This window comes from Astyanax mexicanus, chromosome 10 (genome assembly GCF_023375975.1).
Source record: "Astyanax mexicanus isolate ESR-SI-001 chromosome 10, AstMex3_surface, whole genome shotgun sequence".
In the NCBI taxonomy this organism is placed as follows: Eukaryota; Metazoa; Chordata; class Actinopteri; order Characiformes; family Acestrorhamphidae; genus Astyanax; species Astyanax mexicanus.
This window is the reverse complement of record NC_064417.1, coordinates 25,429,986-25,453,995: the sequence shown is the minus strand read 5'-3', so window position 1 is coordinate 25,453,995 and position 24,010 is coordinate 25,429,986. Positions and strand designations below refer to the sequence as shown.

At 38.3% G+C, this 24,010-nt stretch overlaps 1 protein-coding gene across 12 annotated transcripts in view; it reads left to right on the top strand.

Annotated features, from left to right (window-relative positions):
• Positions 1-3,617: 3,617 nt before the first annotated feature.
• The window catches only part of prom1a (prominin 1a), a 111,105-nt gene continuing 90,712 nt past the window's right edge, over positions 3,618-24,010 (top strand). For 10 of the 12 annotated variants that reach the window (XM_049483945.1, XM_049483942.1, XM_049483943.1 and 7 more), the window contains exon 1: positions 3,618-4,090. In XM_049483945.1, coding sequence (XP_049339902.1) covers positions 3,889-4,090 — 202 coding nt within the window. In that variant the 5' untranslated portion in view covers positions 3,618-3,888. The remainder of the gene's footprint in view (positions 4,091-24,010) is intronic. The other 2 variants (XM_049483949.1, XM_049483947.1) reach the window with 1 other exon arrangement.

Genomic DNA, 24,010 nt, shown 5'->3' with positions numbered 1-24,010 from the left:
ATTGTACATCTTTACATATAGAAGCTTCTCAGCAGACATTTGCTTCTGTCAAAAACCTATAAATAACTCTTATGTGGCAGTTGGGATGTCCCTGATCTAATCATGTAATCGGAAATCTGAGATGATCAAGTAATTTTCAAAGGATCGGAAAAGGTGGAAAAGATCTGGATCAATCATTTATCAAAAATCTAATGTTATGTTGTTGCTCCATGAATTTTCTATAGATTCATGCAACAATGAGAATACCCATGCTGCGCTCTTACAGGCAGCGACAAGTCTCTCTCTCTCTCGCTCTCTCTTCCTTTACATCACTTCATTACTTTAAATGGTGCTCTCTGTTTACAAACTTGGTTAATGTAAGAACCTAAAATTTAAACCGAATTCGCAAATCGAAGATTAGGGCTAGAAGGTTAATCAAATTGCTGTTTTAAGCTTTTCAAAATGGGATAATTGAGATTGTACATATAGAAGCTGTACATATAGAAACTGATAAAAAAGACAATGCAACTGAGTCAGATGGAAAAGGCAATTCTAAACATGTGGGTTTTGAGTGCAGATTTAAACTGTAAAAGGTGAGTTTAAAAGTACAGTAAGTACAGTAAATTATTAAATTAGCAATATTAAAATAGTAGTAAATATGAATACAATAGCTTTTCTGTTAATTGAGATTGTACATATAGAAGCTGCCGGACTGCATCAGAGCCGACACTGTTTCGTCAGCTAAAGAGCTTACAGCTCTGTTTACACCAGCTAGTTAACGTTAGCTATCGTGTGTAAGTAACTATAGGTTTAAATCGGATCTCCGGTGGATTCCACATTTTATCGAGACTTTAAAACTACACTAGGGAAGCACGGTTTGACAAAGTAGCACAACTCAACAGAACACCGGTCAGCGATAGTTTATCTGAAAAAAAACTTTAACAATGCCGCGGGGAAGGCAGCACCGCTTGGCAGTGCAGTGAGCAGCCGCCACCCACCCTAAGAGTATGATCTTAAGTTTAAGGGTTAACTTTACCTAATACTTAGTGCTGTATCTTTACAACTAAGGCTGTATCTCTGAAAACATTTTGTCCTTTGAGGTTTAGAGCTGTAAAATTGTCTGTGGGGGAAAGCAGGTAGGCGTTCTCTGCTGCAGCGCTGTTAGTCAATCAGAGGTGATATATTTTCACGTATAAATATTCATGAGCAAGAGCCGAAATCCTGTCTGAAATAAAGCAGGGCTAAACAGAAACGCCTGAGTATTTTTTTCTTCACAAAAAATGGGTCACATGGCATTCATTCATATTAGAGACCAAAACTAGACATTTTAAAATAAAGCAGGATATATTATTTTTTAATAAACTTTTACATTTTATAAGAATCCGTGAATAAGCAGTTGTCCTAATACTTTTCTATATAATGCTTTATTTAATAATCATGTCTCGATCAGGTTTTGTCAGCTTCGTGGCTGCTGTACTGTTACTGTTATCACAGCATTTCCTCGCTACAGACTGGTTTTACCGCTCGACTGGTTTGTGTGTTCTCGTCTTTGACCGCTGTCACCACTGTCAGCAGGTCAGTATCTCACTCTCCTCACCCCCACATGACCCTCAGCCAGACGGACAGTGCTTAAGCTAGCAGTAGCCATCACACCCCTTCAGCAGATTCTAGAGGGTTAATCTACTTAGAACAAACCTCCCTGTCTGTCTGCTTTCTCTCTCTCTCTCTCTCTCTCTCTCTCTTTATCTCTATCTGTCCATCCCCCGTCTCTCCCCCCAGTTAGTGTGCCCTTTTGTGCTGACCTCAGGTCAGTTTGTCCAGCTTTTATTCCTAGATAACTTCAACCTTTCTATTTAGTCTCCTTCAGGAATGTGTGGGTGTGTAGTTACAGCAGAGTGGATTGAGATGCTGCATCTTCAGTCTGAAGATACTTTCTATCAGGGAAATGTATCATACAGTAGTGTAAAAAACATAATAATAATAATAATAATAATAATAATAATACATTTTATTTCATAGGCGCCTTTCTGTCAATCAAGGACACCGTACAAAGAGTGTAAAATGCATAAAAAAAAATAAAAAACACGAAAAAAAAAAAAAAAAAAAAAGATTTAAACTGATAAAAAAGACAATGCAACTGAGTCCGATGGAAAAGGCAATTCTAAACATGTGGGTTTTGAGTGCAGATTTAAACTGTAAAAGGTGAGTTTATGTTCCTTATGTCAGGTGGTAAGGAATTCCAGAGTTGGGGAGCAGAGTGACTGAAAGCTCTGCTCCCCATGGTGGTGAGATGTGCACAGGGGACGGTCAGGTGAATGAAGGAAGAAGATCTGAGGGACCAAGAAGGAGTAGCAACATGGAGAAGGTTGAGAAGACGTGGTGGAGAGAGACTGTGGATGGCTTTGAAAGTAAACAGAATAATTTTGTTTTTAGTGTCAGATTTAGAATCTGACACTGGGTCATAATATAAAGTCAATTTAGCTGTGTATCTTTTATACATATAAATCATTCTGCACTTAAACCCTTATTAAGCTTGCTAGGAATAATGTTGGCTACAGTGTCTGATGGTTGGTGCTGTTATTTTTGGCTTTGGCTGAGTTGACCTTGGTTCACAAAACATTTTGCTTCATTGGCATTCTTTATAGCAGCCTGTAATCCACTGTTACAACAGATATTATCCATGGGAATTCCTGCTTTCCAGTTCCTCCACACTCAGTCAGGGGCTGTATTTCTCTACAGCATGCAGGCCTGACATGGAGTTACATGTGCTAGTGCTAAAAAAAATAGCTAACTAAAAGAACCTCTGCAATAATATCTTATAAAAATGTGCTCTGATTGTTTTTTTTTTAAAGCTGTGTTCACACAGCAGGTAAAAGTGGCGCAAATCAAATTTTCACACCAAGTCTGATGTGTATTATCTTGTGGCTGGTAACTCTGATGAACTTATTCTGTGCAACAGAGGTTACTCTTGCTCTTCCAAACCTGGGTCAGTCCTGATGAGAGCCAGTTTCATCATATTGTTTTGATGGACTTTGCAACTGCACTTGAGAATGCTTTCAAAGAATTTTCTTAAAGTATTTTTTTTCTTTACTTAGTTGAGTAGTTCTTGCCATAATATGGATTAGAACATTACTCATATAGGCCTATTCACTGTACACCAACTCTACCTCTTCACCACTTTACAACTGATGCTCTCAAACACATTAAGAGGCAAGAAATTCAAATAATTAACTCTTGACAAGTTCAGCACAGCTGTTAACTGAAAAAACATTCGAGGTGATTCTACCTCATAAAGCTGCCTGAGAAAATTCAACCAAGATGTGCAAAGCTGTCTACGTTGAAGAATCTTAAATATAAAACATGTTCTAATTTGTTTAACACTTTTTTATTCCATGCGTTATTCTGATTAGACTTTGCAACTTGGAATTTCTTTACAATTCATTTCACCACCAGGTGGTGCACTTTACAACCACACACTTTTTACCCACCTGTTTTCAGTAAGCCCCGCCCTCACCTATCTGGGATTGGCTAGGATGGTTAATTTAGCCGAGTCTAACATCTACACCAGCCATTCACAATGCAGGGGGCGTGGCTTGTTGGGATTACAGGTGTGGATAGAACAACAAGGCTGTGGAGAGCCTGAGTTCGGTTAGAGACGGAGTCGTGCGCGCGCACTCACGAGGAGCGCGTGGAGAAGAGGATGCGAGGCAGAGAGCAGTAGAGAGGTAGAAAGACAGACAGACAGACAGAGGGAGAGAGAGAGAGAGGATGGCAGTTATCATGGGTCCTCGCGCTCGGCTGTTTCTTCTTTAATCAGACTAAGACTTTATAATTTTTTTTATTATTGTTGCTTTATCAGTGATATTATCAGGCCTCCCGTGCAGTGCTCGTGCTTCTCCGGCGCTCGCGATGCTGTGGAGAGCGGCGCTCGCGCTCGGGCTCGTGCTGCTCCTGCTCCCGCACACGGAGCCCCGCGCGCCGCTGGACTTCGGCCTCGTGCCCGGAGGAGTGTATGACACGGTAGCGCATTACGAACCGGGACCCATCGGGCTCCTCTTCAACATGGTGCACGCCTTCCTGCACGTGGTCCAGCCCAACCCTTTCCCTGAAGGTAAGAGCTACCTACCTGGTGCTGGAGGGGGTTCGGACAGGTGCAGCTGCACACCTGTATTTATATAAATATATAATAGTGATGCACACCTGCAAACCTGCAACCTGCTGTCCAGCCGCTCTTCATCCATTCATTCATGCATATGTTTCCTAATGCTGCAGACATTCGTTAGCAGTAGTTTTGAGAGATGATGTATTTTGCAGAAACTTTTCTATGAATGCATAGTTTTAGGGTTAGAGATGGGCGTGGCATGCAAGGTCCCCAAAATAAAAACTACCCTGCTGCAAAATCTCAAGACCAATCAGGACCATCTTCTGCTGGTAGCTGCTTATAGCAGGTACAGGTGGTTGAGCATCTTTGTCTTGCTGGACATTCTGGTTTAAAAGCACTGTCTTGCTGGTTTAGCATCTATGCTTGTCTGGCCGGGCATTCTGGACATAAAGCTTGGTCCTGCTGGTTGACCAGCCACGTCTTGATGATCTTGTTAGGTTTTCTGGTCAAAAAAGCTTGTTCTTGCTGGTTGACCATCATAGACTTGCTTAACTTGCTGGGAATTGTGGTAAAAAAATTGTCTTGCTGGTTGACCATCTTGGTCTTGCCTGCCTTGCTTGATGATTATATTGGTCTTGCTTGGCATTCTGCTCAACAAGCGTGGTTTTGCTGCTTTATCAGCTTGGTCTTGTTTGCCTTACTAGACATTCTGGTCAAAATGCTTGGTCTTACTGGCTGAACAGCTTGGTCTTTCTGACCTTGCTGGACATTCTGGTCAAAAAGCTTGGTCTTACTGGACATTCTGGTCAAAAAGCTTGGTCTTGCTGGTAGATCAGCTTGGTCTTTCTTGCCTTGCGGGGCATTCTGGTCAAAAGGCTTGGTCTTGCTGGTGGACCAGCTTCATTTTGCTGGTGGACCAGCTTGGTCTTGCTGGTTGATCAACTTGGTCTTGCTGGTTGATCAACTTGGTCTTGCTTGTCTTGTTGGGCATTCTGGTCAAAAGGCTTGATTTTGCTGCTTAATCAGCTTGCTCTTGCTGGGCATATTGGTCAAAAAGCTTGGTCTTGCTGGTTGACCATCTTGGTCTTGCTTGCCTTGTGGAGCATTCTGGTCAAACAGCTTGTTCTTGCTGCTTGACCAGCTTGGTCTTGCCTGTCTTGTGGAGCATTCTGGTTAAAAAGCTTGGTCTTGCTGGTTGACCAGCTTGGTCTTGCCCGTTTGTGTAGCATTCTGGTTAAAAAGCTTGATTGTGTTTGTGATACCAGTTCACCATCTTGGTTTTGCTGATCATGCAAATCAACAAGCTTGGTCTTGACTGACAACAAGCTTGGTCAAAATTGGTCATACTGGATTTCTAGCCTGGTCAGGTTGATCATGCTTGTAGAAATGGATGCACTGATGACACTTTTTAACTTCTGATAGATACTGAGGCCGGATTTTCAAGTATCTGCTGATACAGTGTACCAATGCCAATTTTTATGTAATGATTTAATTAGAGGTGGGAATCACAGGGCATCTCATGATCCGATATTACCACAAGAAACTGCCCACATAAATGATATCACAATAGTGTGATTCTGTGATACTCAATATATCACAAGGCAATACTCTAGCTACACTACTTTACAGTATTTGTGTTACTGAAGAGGATAAATACTCCTAAATAAGATATTGCCACAATAAATTGCCCACAATAACAATAATATCACAGTATTGTGATTTAGCAATACTCTATATATCACAACACAATACTCTAGCTACAATACTTCGCAGTATTTGTGTTACTGAGGAGGATAAAATACTCCTAAATAAACAAATACCAGGAATTATGGATTTATTGCTGTCAGTTTCACAGAATGTGACAACCAAAATTCTTCACCTCAGATTTACCCTATTTATTTGAGTAGTGCCACCACGTGGAGTAATGAAGCAGTAACTTTATTAAGTCTGGGGGTTGAGTTTTTAAGAGTTTAAGAGTTTAGTGTTTCAATAAAAGTATCAGTACTTGAAACGCATATAAATACGCTACAATCAACATATTGTCCAACCCCATACTCAATAGGTGCTTTTAAATCCTAATGTTTAGCATTCCATTTTATTTTTACAGATTTTTTTTTTTTTGGTAAAGGCAGTGTTCTGTATCCAAAAAAGAGATTAAATAAAATGAATGGAACAGCATTTACTAGTTGAGTAGCTGCATAGTTGAGTGGTTGTGGACATACTGCTGGCATCATTTAGTGGTGCACATTAGGGGTGGGCAATATTATATCGTATACAATATATCGTGACACAGAAATATCATGATATTTAAAATCCATATCGTGATAATAGGGCTGTTCTGTCTTAAAAGTAGTCTATTATTTACTGTGAAGCTTTAGGTGTATTTATTGTATAATTGTTTTAGTTTGCAGTTTATATGCATGCACTAAATATTCTGCAATATTTTTGCTGCATTATTTGATGCTATATTATTTATTTTGCCACATTATGATTATTCTGTTATACTATTATACTATATTCCTGAAATGAATGGATTATTTTAGTTTTCCTATATCGGCAAGTATATCGTTATCGCAAAAATAGCCTGAAATATCGTGATATTATTTTAGAGCCATATCGCCCACCCCTAGTGCACATGCATGTAAGTAACTGCTTTATGGTATCAGTGTGCTCTGTTGATGATGGGGATACTGTGTGTAAATGCTTGTATTGATATCGGTATTGATACAACAAAGGTATGAGTCCAGCACTACTTGTACACAAGCTGAACCATGAAATTAAATCAAAATACTGTATCTGGTTAAGCTGGTCAACCAATATGAGCTGGTCATACTGGTTATTTTCAGTAAAGGTAGTAGAATATTTTCTTCAGATTAATTTCTCCACTGTAATCATCATTAACATTAGATTCATAACTCATGTGTAGGTGTTTGTAGGTTTCCTGGTGAGTTTGGGTCATTGGGCCATGCTATTATTGTAAACGCTAGTTCCCATCATCACTAAGAAGAAAACAAAGCAGTTTCCTGTAAAGTTGGTTCAGCTATGATTCCACAGGGCACTTTATATGCATGGTAATCAGAGTTTGTTTAAGTGAATTAGGCTGTGTTCCAATTAATTGAGTACCACACACTAATATTATAAGCCAGTTAGGTCTACTATAGTTAGGTCTACTATAGTAAACTAATCTTACTAGGGCTGGTTGTTTGGCAAGTTATTACACAACATATGTAATGATGTATTAACCTGTTTTGTACTAACAGGAAGTGATGAGGTGTTGCTATGCCAACATACTGCATTTGCATCCTTAATTGCCATTTTTGTTTCTTTTATTATTTAAAATGTGAGTAGCTTCTTCCATTAGTAGGGAGGGATAGTAGTGTCAATCTTAAACAACCCAAAAAATGACCAGGTCTGAGCATGGCTGTTCTCAAAAATAGGTTCTTGTGTGTTTTTGAGTACTCATGTTCTTGTCGACATCATCTTTCAGTGCTCAAGTTGTAATCTAATGTACTTAGTTTCTGATTTATCTAAAACATTTGTGTGATAATTAGGGGCGGGTGATATGGCATGATATTTTAGGGTATAATATCGTTCACGATATTGAAAAATGCTGGTGATATTATTGCGTACGATACAATCTGGCATACCCCTAGTGTCTGAATATTCTATGTTTTAATATATTCTAAGCAAAACACAGGAAGCAGAGATGGACAGCTTGACAGGAACAAGAATCACCAAATACCAACATACTTATTAGTCGCAGCCCTAGTTTAATTGATACAAACAGTAATTGTTTATTCTGGTAAAATGTGAGTATTGTACATACTTGCTGGCTAGCAGTGACTAATCTGACAGGTGGTAAACTCAGCTGGGATCTTGAAAAATATCTGCATACTTTTCCCAGAACTCCCTCACAGGCCATAGATAGAAAAGTGTAGAGACTGACAGGTACTGCACTTCTTAGACAGCCTTATTCCTCTGTTCATCAATAGGATATGTGGGAGATTAGGGCCTGTGGCCCTGTGGCTCACCCTTTAATGAGCTAATCCACTAATCTGGAATGCCATATGCTGATGCACTTGTATTTTCCAGCCTGCTGCAGCCAGGTACACTCCAGTCTACTCTGTAGGAACAAGCACAATGACCAGCTTATTGGTCCTAGGAATGCTTGTTTTGGTCTAGGGAAGGAGTTCTCAAACTGTGCTATCCAGAGAGTCAAAGAGTGGTACGCCAAATGGTGTCAGAAAACGTACTGTGTGCACATAAAATTAAATAGAGCTGTATATTGGCAAGACATCGTCATAACTATGCTTATAATATACAAAATAATTACACTATAGGGGTTATAATTCAGAAAACGAATTGTTTAAAGGAACAATCAGTAATAACGAGAGCGCATGTGTAAAGGAGCTACAGGAATCCAATTCCCAAACACTGGATAGTTTTCTGCCTCTAGATCAACACACAGTGAAAAGCGACAACAAGTCTTTCTCTGTAGCTAATCGGTGAGTTTATACATTTCCGTGTCTAAAAAAAAGGGCATCTCTACTAGGGCTGGACCCGAATATTCGGGTATTCGGATATTCGTTCGTTGAGTAGGTATTCGGTTTTTAATTTTGGTATTCGGATATTCGTTCGTTGAGTAGGTATTCGGTTTTTAATTTTGGTATTCGGATATTCGTTTTTTTTCTCCTTTCCAGAGTTCCACCTCACTCTAACCACTTCTGTTCTCGCGGGTCCCGTCAGAATATCTTGCGCGCGGGACAGAACTGAACTGTTATTGGCTGGAGCGGGAGTTTAATCCAGATGATGCGGGAGCAAATTAATAAATAGTTAAGAAAACTGTAATAATTGTAAAAAAAAAAAAACACCTAAAGAAAACTCTCAACGCGCAGGATGGACCGACACACACACGCACACACCGATGGTGTTTGGACTGGGGTAAGGAACGGGACCGCACTATTCAGCGCTGCTGTTTTAATAAATATATAAGTAAATTTGAAGCATTAAATGTAGTTTATTTAATTTATATTAGGAACGTGGGGCGGGAGCGGCAGAAATGTGTATGTGGCGGGCGGGCGCGGGATTAAAAGAAGCAATTTTTTTGCGGAGCGGTAACGAGACAGAAACGCGGAGCGTGGAAGAGTGGGTTTAAAAATCAGTCTCGCGCAGACCTCTATTATACATGATAAAAAAAAATGCAGGCTCTTCGAAACTGATTTATATAATAAAACGTAAGGGGTAATGTGGCAACAGTAGGGGCTAAATCGGTTACAAAAGCCTGGCCTACAAAAATGATGTCTGAATGAATTTCCTCTTATCTAATATAATTTAAAATGGTTTAAAAATATAAAATAATTTCTAAGCAAACGAAATATTTAATATTGAGCTTATAGCCCAAGTGCAAAAATACAAAATCAGTAATACGGCTATGCCCTGCACAATCCTTAAACCGAAATAGACCAAGTACAATAACGTCATTAACAATGACTTTCCTCTACTCTAATATAATTTAACATGGTTTAAAAATATAAAATAATTTCTAAACAAACGAAATATTTAATATTGAGCTTATAGCCCAAGTGCAAAAATACAAAATCAGTAATATGCCCTGCACAATCCTTTAACCGAAATAGACCAAGTACAGTTTACAATGACTGTCCTCTAATATAATTAACAATGTTTAAGAATATAAAATACTTCCTGAACAAACGTTTTTTTTGTTTGTTTTTTTAAGCAAATAGCCTAAGTGTGAAAACACAAACAGCAATTTACTGGGCTGGCTTGCGCAGCGGAGAAACCGTGCAGCAGCCTCCTAGCCTGCTTACGCAGCGGATAAGCCGCGGTGTAGGGCAGCAGAAATTCCGGGATGAAAACACAAAGAAATCTGGGCTAAAAACACTGAAAAAATATGGGGTGAAAACACAAAAATATGGGGGATAAAAACACCAAAAATCCGGGGTGAATATGTCTCGTCGGTCAGAGCAAATTGAACATTTTTCAGTGGATTAAAGGGGCCGTGATTTGCTTTTTTTTATTTATATTTTTTACCTCTTTTTTTAAAAACGAATATTCGAATATTCGCTTCGAATCAGTGCCGAATATCCGGAGCTCAAAAAACGCTATTCGGGCCAGCCCTAATCTCTACTACGCTAGTGGCATTAGTAAACATGGTCAGCAACCTTACTGAAGCGCAGTGATTACCTGTTCGGAACACACAGTTCAAATAAGAAAATACTGTCTGAAGCTCTGCTGACAAAGCTGCCAATGCTTAAACTCAGCATCCTTAATATCTGATGATGGGTCCTGATCATGTTATGAGTTGCTACAGAAAATATAGTCCTTAATAATCATAGAATAAAAACACCACATCATATTATAAACTCTGAGTAGAAGAAAAGTTTACTTTTATCTAGTCAGAACTGTGGGATGTATCGACAGAGCACAACACTGCCATCTAGTGGGTTGGTGTTAAACACAACACAAAATAAATGTGTCTGACATCAACCTTTAAATGTGAACTAATAATAAAGGTCATTATTTGTGAAAATCAATACAGTATTGCTATATTAATACATTTAATGATTGAAATCTATAGTTTTTCATTTGTAATTTTCATAGCTTTAAATTTGTTTCTGTTTAGTGTCCCTATAGATTCAGTATGCAATCCCACACTTTAGGTCCAAGTATATAACTACAGGTCTAGTAGTATTATCATGTTTCATAGGCCCTTCACAATTCACAATAGTTTCTGCATTAGGATAAACAGATGAATATTTAAAATGGGGTTCAGCTTAATACATACTAAAGCTTACTACATCGTCTCTGTCTTAGGCTTTTTGAGATGGCTCACTAAGCAAAATGTTTAATTAAAAACAATAATCAATTATTTGTAGATTGTAATGTGTGCAAGGCCTACACAGTAGCTCCAGTAGATGGTACATTAAATTTTATTTGTTTTAATGAGTGAACATGGTTTAAAAGAAGAAATGTTTGAGAAGCAGTGATCTAGGGTATTGGTAATGTTTGGTTGCATTGCTGTATAAAGATTTTCTGGGGTTTTTTTTTGTCTCCTTCAATTATTTCTTCTACAACCCCAAATCAGAGAAGGTCTCAGTTTTTCGTGGATACTGCTTTTGTACCGAACCAGGATTATAATTACCTGTTTATCACATGGTTCCAACTTTTCCTGAAATGCAGGAAATAATGAATATTATTAAACAAAAAGCTGGCACATCTTCAGTTCCTACTTCATACAATTGTTGCTACAATCAATTAAAAGACAAAATAAATGAAAGGAACCAACCTTTTCTAATTTGGCTTTGTACTTCAGTTTCAACTCACACATTCTTTTCTGGGTGCCTAATGAAAAGACCCCTCCACCCCAGCCCACTCCCAAAGCTCTGTCAGTGGAACTATGGCTGAAAGCATGTGAACTGTTTTCCTTTCCTGTGTTCCCGTCCAAAATAGCCACAGATGCAGCCTTTTGGCAAATTAATTAGGACAGTAAAGCCCTCAGATGGAGAGTGAAAGCCAGCCTGCTGCATTCAGAGATTCTGGGCCTTTCCCAAAGTCTTGATTTTGCACACAGATTATTCCAAAGACAAAATGTGCAAATACCATAAGTGTGTTGTATCTCTATGAGGCAGGTAGTTATAGATGTTAAAGCATTATAAACACTCTTCTCTGGTATTTACCAAACACATGTTGGAACATCACGAAAGCCACCATGATGGAACTTTACCAAACATATGTCTTTGTATTTCATCACGCACAACATGTTAGAACATGTAAGCAATCCTGTATGATAAAGCATGCTAGAATATCCCCAAATAACTTTAAAACATCATCAAACCTAGCACCCTAGAACATTTACCAAAAGTTTAAACATCACCACACCTGACGTGGAGGATGTACTATTAAATCAGAAGAAATCAGAGAAAAAAAGGGAACATCACAAACCAACTGTGTTGTAATATCACCAAACTTTAGCAAAACCACCAAAACCAAAATGTTCGAAAATCTTCAAGCCCAATAGTTTAGAACATAACCAACCTCACCAATTAGAAAATCAACAAATCTAACATGTCAGGACCACACCAAACACAACATGTGCAATCATAACCAAGCTTCACATGTCAGAACATGACCAAGCCCAATAGATTAGAACATCACCAAACCTCACCCGAAATCCTCACCCGAAAATCAACAAACCTAATATGTTAGATGATAACCAAGCTTCACATGTCAAAACATCATCAATACTTCTGTGTCAGAGAACGTCACCAAGCCTCACATGTCAAAACATTACCAAGCCCAATAGGTTAGAACTTCACCAAACCTCATCAGTTAGAAAATCAACAAACCTAACATGTCAGGATATCACCAAACTCAATGTTAGATCATCATGTCAGGTCATCACCAACCCCCCACATCAGAACATGACCAAACCCAATATTACAAACTTAACCATAACCAACATGCTGAAATACCACCAAATATCAACAACCCCAACGTCAGATCATCACCAAACCTCACCTTTTCTAACGTAATATGTTAGAACATTACCAAACCTGTTAGAACATCTCCATACCTAAAGCTCCATCATCTCCATCACCAAAACCAGCCTGTCAACACATCACCAGACCTCACCTGTTAGATCTTCTCCATACCCAGTGTTAGAACATCACTAAATCCAAAATATTTAAACATTGATATATCCTCACCAAACCTCACCTGTTGGTACATCACCAAACACAAGGTGTTTAAATATCATCACACTCATATTAGAATATTTTGGAATGCACATGTGTTACAAAGTCAGTAAAACTAAATCTGTTTTGCCTTGCACTGTGAACACAGTCTTAGGATGTAATACGTAGGACTTTATCACCATCTATACTGCTCTTGCTGGAAATCACTTCCAGACCACTGGCACTGCATTAGTCATTTTGATATAACTCTTATTTTCCTCCAATCTAGTTCCAGGCAGTGTTCAGTGTACTCCATCATATACAGCATGACAGCACCACCCATCAGGCAGGCTCGGGCAGCGAGTGACTCCTGCCATCTTGGATCCTGCTCTGATTGTCCACTTTTGGCAGGTCTGAACCCTGCTGTTGTTTACAGGGACAGAAAATCGTACAGAAGGGAAGAATTAAAGATTTGCTGAAAACCTGTTCTGAACAATAATGGTGCTCAGTCAAAGAGAGGAGCACAGGAAAGTCTCTGATAAACAGTTGCCCTGGCAACAGAACAATATGATGGAAAATGTCTTCACATTTCAATGGCTGGCCTACATACAGTATATCTGATCAGTCTAGAGTTACATGAGGCATCAATGAGATGAAAATATCAACTTTTTGAAAAGAACCAGGATTTTGAAATGTAGTATGGGAGAGTCCCACGTTCCAGTTGCCTAGAGTCAGGGTGGTAACTGGATACTGAAGGATTAATAGTGGCTCAGTGATTGAAGCACTGGGTTATTGACCCACAGGATTGTGGATTCTATACCCGAGTATGCTAAGCTGCCATTGTTAGACCCTTCTCCAAAAGGTGTGGGACTATGTATTGTTATTGTGATACATTGTATAATTCCGTGGATATATGGTTCAGATTTCAATATTGTTCATGAAACTTAGGCTACGTTCACATTACAAGCCATATTGCTCAAATCAGATTTTTTGTTTGTATCAGATTTTGACAGTTCACATTAACAAATGTAAGTGAGCTGTATCTGTGTGTAATGTGAACGAATCTGTCCCTAAAATGTCTCACTTGTGCACATTGATACGTGTACAAACGTCACCTTCTTCACCACCAACAAAAAAACTCATATTTGAGAGACGGCTCGTAGCTTTATAAAGGTGAAATGAATGCGTTAGTAGCTCATATGTGGAGCATCCACATATGCTGGAGTGGAGAGAAAACAGCTGGTCTGAAGAACATGCTCAGGTCGAGGAGGTGAAAAAAGACCAGGCAGTGTGCTTTTGCTGTTTTTGCAGCTACAGCTGCACAGCTGCACCAAGAGATGTACGATAGAGAAGCACGGATACGTGGGGACCAGATACGTATTCGATTTAAGACCACATATGAATGTGACTCAAGTCTGATTTGAAAAAATCTGATTTGGAACGTTCACACAGCCATAAAAAAAATCTGCCACATTGAGCAAAAAATCTGATTTAAGTCACTTCCTGCTAATGAGTATTGCAGAATCACAGTTTTTGCAATCTAATTGTTATTGTTGGGCAACGTGTCATGATAATGTCATATTGTGATGCTCTGTGATTCCTACCCCTATTCATCAAGGTCCTAAACCCTCTCAGCTTTAGGATGAATAATTCTGGGTAGGCTTCAGACCTGAAGAAAATTAATTAAATGTCTTTTACATCAAGTACTATTACCATCAAGTTATTTCAGAAGTAAACAAACTGATATGATTTTGAACATGGTGGAAATGTCACACTGAGTGTATTGGATTAGTCAGTCCACTCTACAGCTCTCTTAAATTTCTACACTTTCTGTTTCTCTGCTCACTGTCTGCTCTCTACTTCATTTTTTTATGATCTCTTTAATTCCCCTCCTTCAAACGAGTGTACATAAGCAAGGGGAAAAAATTTAGTTTTGCCTATTTTTGACGCATGATCAACATGACTAGGATGCTCCTAGACAAACTTAATTAACGTCCTATGCTGAGTTACATGTTCCCAGTAAAAAGGGAAATATTTTGGCGCTGAGTGGTCCAGCAGTGTAAATGCTGCCACTATGATCAGGAGATCACTGGTTCGAATCCTGGTCATGCTGCTTGCCATTATCTGCCAGAGACCTGAGAAAGCACAATTGGCCTTGCTCTCTCTGGGTGGGTAGATAGTGCTATTTCCCCTTTATCACTCCTAGGGTGATGTTGATCAGCACAAGGCGTCTGTGAGCTGATGTATCTGTGCTGAGCACGCTGGGTACTCAGCAATGCTACATCAGCACCAGTTTAAAAAGAAGTTGTGTTGTGGCATTACTTGTGATGGGAAATATACAACTGAGTAGCAGCTGAATGAGTGGGGCAATTAGTCTAATTGGGGGAAAAATGGGAGAAAATTAGAAGAGAATTTGAATGGAATTGTAACTGTTTAGAGCACTATTTAACAGGCAAAAAAGGTTTTGTGAAAGTGTGTAATGATTTACGCCTTTCAGTTTACTCTGTGCTAATTGGCTAATTAGCTTATGGTACTTGTTAGCTACATTATCCACCCCCAAGAAGTCACCAATAGCTGACTGGAAACAAGGTAAGGAAAAATACAGAATTCTGAAGTATTTCACTCACAGATGTAACTATAAACTATACTAAAACTATACTGTAAGTAAATAATTACACTCTTTTTGTACATTTTCTGTCAGTCTTTATCAAGAACGCTCCAGTGGATTCATACAAAGCCTGGGTTACAGGGTTCACGGTAGGACGGTTCTCATAGCCCACCCAGTCTGAACTCCTGCCAGTATGCTAATGGGGCAACGCTAGTTCCTCTGACTGCAGGCCTGTATTGGTTGTGGGATGGGCGCGGGGAGGGGGTGCCAGCTGGGCAGTGTTAGCCGAGTTCTAGGACTCGTCGCAGATGGCAGACCGCGCGGCATGTCTGTGGGCATGCAGTGCACTTCGACCCCTTTACCCCTCACCGTCTCCAGAGACCACCGTGCCACACTGCAGAACTGCTTGAGTTGCACATTGTCTTGCTCGGCCTCTGTGTGTGTGTTTTTTTTTTCTTTTTTTTTTCTTTTTTTCCTCTTCCCCCTTCCTTCTCCTCTTTCCACTCTTAGCCAAGTCCTGTCATTGGTGTTCATGTCCGATATTCTTCAAGGGTGCTTTTTTCTTTGTGCTCCTAACCATAGTGAAGGTGACCGTCTAAAAATAGCTGCAGTAAAAGAGAATGGACGAAGACAAGTGTAGAACTTAGCATTTTCTTGGATGAAGCCTCTGAGCTGATACTTGCTGTAGGTCATGAAGATAAAAGAAAAAAATGTTATCATAGATATTTCTGCATGTCTTCTTAGATACCAAACTCTGCTGACTGTCTTCTTAGTAATAAACTAACACTTTCATTGAGGTTGGTGTGCCCAGGTTCTGGCCTGTCTTCACGTAACAATCCATATTTTTCAATTCAAATGTTTTACTCTAATCAAACCTCTCTGTCTTGAGTTCTTGTTATCTTTCTGTAAATGTGCTTTAGAATAGAAAGTGCATTTTCCCTGTCTAAAATATAGCCCTGGAAAAAAATAAGAGACCCCTTAAAAATGATAAGTCTCTTTGATTTTATCAAATTGAAATCCTCTGGAATATAATCAAGAGGAAGATAGATGATCACAAGCCATAAAATCAAGCTGAATTTTTTTAATTTTCGCACCAGGAGTGGCATAAAGTTATCCAAAAGCAGTGTGTAAGACTGGTGGAGGAGTACATGCCAAGATGTATTTTCCGCCACTAACATCTGTTTTTTCCCTTCTCTTTGATGTGAAAAATTAAAATACATTCCGATTTAGCCACTCGGAGAGAGTCACATTGCTGCAAATATGTATTAGATTGCAGTACCACATATTGAAGTGACCCAAATCAAAATTTAAACTGTTGGAATGATTGAGCTCTATCCAGTACTTTTGGGATGACTTAGGGATGAGACGGGTGGTGTGCATCAAACTTCCTGAGCTCACTAATGTTTTTGTGGTTGAATTCAATCAAATGCTCACAATGTTTCATTAAACTAGACAAGAGACGGTGAATAAGTAGGTGTCCTAATACTTTTGTCCATATAGTGAATTTAGTTGAAAGTCACCATGAAGATCATTTGCTCCAAACTGCACTTTATTGCAGTTTTTTTTTTCTAAGAAAGAAAAAATAATACGTATTGTTTTAGTGCCATGGGAAAAGGATATTCAGACCTGCACTGCACTTTATTGCAAGTTTTTTTTTCTAAGAAAGAAAAAATACTATGTATTATTTTTAGTGCCATGGAAAAAAAGGTATTCAGATATTCAGTCCTGATTGTTCCCATTATTAGACTGCACATGTAATTCTACAACAGTTACATATCCTAGATTTGCACCGCTTTACCCTGCTAATGTGAACACAGCCTGAGATCTGACTTTTTCACAATGATGGAGCACAGCTCTCACTCCTACACTGCTGTTAGCACTGAATACCACGCTGGCTTTAAAAATAGCCAGAAATGCTGGAGAAAAAATTGTGACACACTGACTTGCAGTCAGCACAGCATGAGAGGAGCGGTTTTACGCAGCGAGTCCCTCGTGTTGCCTAATGCAGACTGTATGCTGTACATTTAGACATTTTTAAATCACTTCCACTCCACAGGCTCGAGAAGGAGGCCAGCATTACCCTGGCATATTTTGATCTGTGACCCTATATGTGCTGTCACATGCTCTCATGTCTTTGTCATGACTGTAGAGCCCGCAGCAGGCCGTTACGCTTGAGGACCTCCCGGGGCATCATCCTCAACTGGACGTGATGCTAGATGAGCGCCCACAGGCCTCCTGCAGCGTTCACTAAATAACCTTACTCTGAATCCATGTTCATATGGAACAACACATTCTACACACAGCTGTTTACAGATATTCAGAATAAATAGATTTCTATTAAGGATTCACAGAAATGATTTTTTTTTGCCAAAAATGAAACCGAACAAAATGTCAAATTTTCAAATCTGTTTTGTACAGACCCAATCAGTTTGTCTGTTTGTATTTTTAACGTTTGATACTGTTTGTTTGTATTACTGGCTTTTATTTAGAAACAATCTTTCAGCCTGTTTAGTTGCATTAGTGATTTTATATTTAATTTATTATTTTGTCCAAAAAGAAACATTTCTTGGACACAGAACATTTTAAACTTCCTCAGCAGACATTGTTTGGTAGAAATTAATCTTTCTTTTCACATATTTGGCTGAACACCAAAAGTTATATTTTTTGCAAAATCAGACAGATTTTGGTTGCCAAATATTCTGTACATCCTTAAATCAAACTGTAAAATTGTTGTCTGATAGAAAATAAATGGACTGGACAATTGGTACAGACCATAAGACCAGAGCTGCCCAGGCAGTTGGAACAAAACCCTGGGGTGGACAATAGCTATTTGAATCTATTGAATGCAGCTATTAAAGGACATGTTCTAAAGGTGGCAGTTTGGTTGGGTGGCTCTCTTGCTTTCTAGCCATTTCCAGCAAGAGTGTTTGGCGTAACAAGAATATAGAAGTTTTTTAAATCTCTTTTTATTTCTGCGAAATCGCAAAATGTACACTGAATAAAACTCATTTGTTTCTCCCTAATAAAAACAATTCACGATGCTAATTTCAAGTTTAGATATACCCAGATTATTTTAAACTGAATCAGTTCAGTGAGGGAAAGTTATGATGACTATCCCTGTTGTTACATAATCTACTAATGAGATTAGAGTTTAGGGACAGGAGGAGTGCAGCACATGGCATAAAGTGCCAGAGTGGATTGTTGTTGTGGTTGTTTTGGGATTTACTGTTGCAATTAAAAGAATGTCTATATAATTACTATCAGACTGGCACAGTGTTGCCACAGCAGACTGTGTGCCACACAAGTTCAGGGGTCTGAGGTCTGGGTGTCATCCTTCGCTTGAGTGTTGGACTGGGCAGAGTTTGTAGTGTTTTTTCCCCCTCAGTGTTTGTGTGGGTTTTCTCTTGAGAAAAGTACAGTTATACCAATTAAATTGTTTCACATGAATATTTTTAAATGAACAAACTGCAGAATACTCTTTTGCATTTTGCCTATAATCTTGCAGGGTAGGCAATGGTTGGTGAATTGTTAAATTCACTAAATTGTCCCTAGGTGTGTGTGTGTTGTACCCTGTGATGGACTTAGTGCCTCAGGCAGGGAGTATTCCTGCTCCGATCCCAATAATTGCAAGGTAGGTTTGTGATTTGTGAAGGATAGATTATTTGTTTTTTTTTCAATAATTTTATTTTCCCCATTTTCTCCCATATTTTGCTCAGCTAATTACCCAACCCACTCATCAGGAATTCCCCCATTACCAGCAATGCCCCAACACACCAGGAGGGTAAAGACTAGCACATGTCAGCCACCGCTCCTTTTTTCAGTACTTCTCATTTTTCTGTGCTGTGGACAATACCCTTTAGTGATGTAGGTAAAGAGCGCCATCTACCCACCTGGAGGGAGCAGGGCCAATTGTGCTCCTTATGAGACCTGGCAGCTGATGGCAAAGCTGCATGAGTGGGGGTTCAAACCTTCGACCTCCTGCTTATAGTGGCAGTGCTTTAGACTGCTGGACCACTCGGCGCCCCTTATGAATATTATGTTTTTAACTCTAAATCCAGCAACAGGTTGCATGCATCAGCTTTTGGCTATTGGTCCCTGGTTGCTGTTCAGTGCCTTTTTTTAAACAATTTTTTAAACATACAGGTGATGCCTTCAACTCCACAGGGTGTGTCAAGTAGGGGTGGAGCGATATGACCCTAAAATAATGTCACAATAATTTTGTGATAATGATATTTTTGGCGATATGGCAAAACGTTTGACAGATTTTTTTTTTATTCAGAATGTACTACTACAACAAAATAAATATTAGTTTTATGTAGTATAAAAGAAACAAAATCTAAAAACTTTTTGTGTAAACAGTAACTTATCCAGAGTCTGATTCATTTATATAGTAATTTAACAACAAACATTTACCACAATACAATACAAAGTGTAGCATGGATTCATGCAAATAAAAGTAAATACAGTAAGTAGCTAAATCAATGCTTTCCAGAATTTCTCTATTATTATAGTTATGGAAGGTTTTTTTTTATGTCTTTATAACTTCTTGGTGATATTACTGAGTATGATGTGATATGGCACACCCCTAGTGTCAAGGCCCTGTGTTCTGCTCCCCTGTGATCCAGCTATTAGCAGTGAGCAGTCTCCCCCTCCCCCCTCCTTCTCTTATCTCTGAGCTGGACACTGCTCACTTACTCTGCTCTAGACTTGATTAAGCACTGGTGCTTAGAGCTGCCCTAAATCTCACCCTCAACACAGATACATGCAAACACAACACACACACTTAGATACACACCTTTGATATGCATTAGCTGTTGCCCTGGTTGGCAGGCCATTAGCAGGACCACTTTAAAAAGATTACACAGCGTCTGAGGTGCAGAGGTGAGGGTCTGAAGGCCATTAAGGAACATGAAGGACGTGCATGTCCTTTTCATTATAGGTTAACTTATTATATATTATTAACTGTAGCTCAGCAGTTGCTGTACCCAAACCGTATGCCACCCTAAACTCCATTCAGCAGTAGACATGGACTACCATTGGGCCATCACTGAGCATGAAGTCACAGTAAATATATGTATACATATATACAGATTTATTGTACAATATATGAACATGATCTTAGCTATTTTTGCCTGTTACATTTTCTTAAGGAGAAAAGCTCATTAATGTGAATGTTGTTTTTTTCCTGATAAGCTTTTCTCCCAATTTAGCTAGTCCCACCAATTCAGTTGTATATCCCCCATGACAGGTAATGCCTCCTCCGACACATGTGAAGTCAGCCACAGCATCTTTTTAAACTGCTTTTGATGCAGCATTGCTGAGTAGCATCACAGCACACTCTGAGGAAAGCGTAGCAAATCAATTATGGTTCCCACATGCAACTTTTGGTGCCATAATTTCCCATATCAGACTGATCAGGTACATAAGCTTGTTTAAAAATATTTATAATAAATGTTTAATTTATCCAAGTGATTGAGCTTAAGCTACCTTTTATATAGTATTTCTGCTATCAAATCTTTTACTTGGAATCCTGATTTTTCTTTAGTAATTAGACAAAATCTATATAAATTAAAATTACTATGTACATTTTGTGCCGATAGTACATGTGATATAAACACTAAATGTACCTAGTAACACCATGATAGTTTTAAATGGTATGATGTTACTATTTACACTTGTGTAAACACTGCAAATTAATGATCGACCGATTTATATATATTTTTATTGGCCAATGTCGATATTTAGAGAGCAGATGTGGCCGATGGCTGATATGTCAAGCCGCAACTGACCTCTTTATTTATAATAATAATAATGATGATATCATGATGATGAAGATATATCACACACTTTTATTGTTGGCATTGTCCAGCAATCTAAACATTACTGTACTAAAATATATTATAACTCAGGATTGACTGTTTTATTCAGTGGCTAAAATATTGAATGTTTAATTATTTTTTTAATCTCTTTTAGTTTATTTAAAACACAATTGAATATGGGTAAAATAGAAATTACATACGTGTAAATAACATCTGCCTTTTTCATTTATGTTTTATTTATTTATATAATTGTATACAACATATATGCATAATAATCCTAATAATAAAATTTTGGTTTTTTTAAAGCAAATTATTTACTGTTCTATATTTCTGATAGACAGTATATAATAGTTATATACAGTCAATACACAGAAAGTATATATAGCTATACAAAGGTAATATCATAGTAAATAATGTAATTTATCGTCCAGACAAAAGAAGTAATTGTGACAGGCCTAAACAGTAGGATGTTGGTCTGTGTATATATTGCACTAGTACGAGTCACAAATCAGTGGCAAGTTTTACTGGAGGTTTTACACATTGATGCACACTGGTTATGCATTATAAAGTGGTTCCCAAGCAACAAATGATAGAAAGATGCTCCACGGTTTCACACAGCAGCAGTTAATCTTTAACACATGTCTGACGAAAGCGCTGGATGAGTCTGCAGGGTGTCTTGATGCTGATGAGCTTAGATGCTCCTTTAAACTTCTCCCCAGCTGGGAGTGCAGGCTAAACTTATCTGTATGAAAAATTGATCTTATCGTGCAGTATCTGTTTATTATTTTAAAACCTACAGTGCAGCACAAAAACAGAAACTCTAAGTAATGTTCAAACTCCAGCAGCACTGAAAGCATTGATTAACTCAGCCTTGAATTCTCCAGCTTGCAGACTGATCTAAATCAGACTTGCCTGTGTGGTTTCTGAATTCTGGTCATCTGTAAAGATGTAGGCAGGGTGATTGCTACTGTACTGCATTCACTGAATATGATACAAATTATAAAACATTTTATACAAATGGACTGGAATTGACTCTTTATTCAAAGCTGGAAAAAAAACATCTCTTGAAAGTGAGTGTGGAGGAATACGTTTCTAATCATAAAATACTTAGGTAGACTTGCTAACTCAGCATTCCAACAGACTTTGTAATGATATTTAGATCTATATAGAGCAAAGCTATAGAAGCCCATTTCTGCCACTCAAACACAAGGGTCCTCCATAATGATGACTTAGCATCTCGTAATTATGACTTGGTATCTTGTAATTATGACTTAGTATCTTGTAATTATGATGTATTCCATAATTGTGACCAACCATAATTTCAGAAGAAACTACCAATGAGCAGATATCTCCGTACCTGTATAGAGTAGTACACAAAAAACCTGTTTGATTCTGTAGGAAGAAGAAGGATCAAAAATGTGTCATGCAGAATATAATTGCTAATTGCTAAAGATATAAGTCCTTTGTAGTTTCAGTTATTGCCTGCAAGTAGGGATGTCCCAGGGCACATGATCGAACAACAGGGGCAATCACATATTTTTTAAAAGGACTGGAATTGGGTGGAAAAGATCCGGATCACTGATCTGTCAAAAATGTAATATTATGTTATGAATTCCACAAGTTCACTGTAGCTACACGCACGCAGAGATAATACCCATGCTCCATTCACATTGGTAGCAACAAGTCCCTCATGAGTGTGCTCTTGGCCATTTGCGTTATCACACTGTTTTTTTTTTAACGCTGATTTATGGCCGGTTAGAACAGAGGTTAATCCAGCAAGCTACATGTAAAGCCATCCACCACTTTCCTCCATACTTAATTTTCCTCCAAACTGCAGACTAAAGACTCTCAGGCTCTCTCTTACGTTAACACTGTATTATGATATATTATACTATATTATGATATAGATATTATAATACAGTGAATATCTACAGTGCAATGTCTACAGTCCAATACAATATGTCTTTAGTCTTTTATGTCTTCAGTGTAATTATTGTGTGTGTTGTGTATACTGTTTAAGTTAACTGTATATTTCTTTTTTATTTTATTATTCTACTGTGTAAATATTATTCTTTGCACATGAGTGGGAACCTGCATCCAAGTTATTCACTCACCTGTACAATTGTACTCTATGATGTGACCGTTAATTTCTTAAATCTTGAATCTTGAAAAAGTCTAGTCTAAATCTAGCCTGACAGGCCTAAACCACACTACACTGTTATTACTGTATCCCTTCCAAAAACAAAACTGCCAGCATATAAAAAAATAATCATGATTGTAATTATGATTAATCATAATCATCATTTTTTAGTTCATTAATTTAAGAAAAGATGTATATTTAAATGGAAATCATTGTGCTAAAATTGTCATTGTTGATACTGTTGTTTCAATAATATAAAAAAATGTCTCAGCTTTTTTAATTGCATTACCAAAGATACTCAAATTCAAATTACTTGGACTCTGGGGCAAAAAATATTATCAGAATTTTTTTGTAAGAGCTCGATATCACAAGATCGATCTAATCACAAGATCTTAACATATCTGGAACTTAGATTTTTTAAATAATACTTTAATACCTCTTTCTTAGTTCTAAAAATGGCTTTGATGAGCTATAATTCTCCCCATCAGCAAGACCTCTTCTTCTCCGCTAAGCCTCTTCTGTAGAGCAGCGCAGATTTAGACTGTCATGAATGTAGCGCTCCTCTTGCTTTTGTGTCACATTTACATTTAAAAAAACGCCAAACATTCCCCCCCAGCTCCCTAACTTTAGCACGGCATTATGGGACATCAGACAGAACAGCCTTCAGGT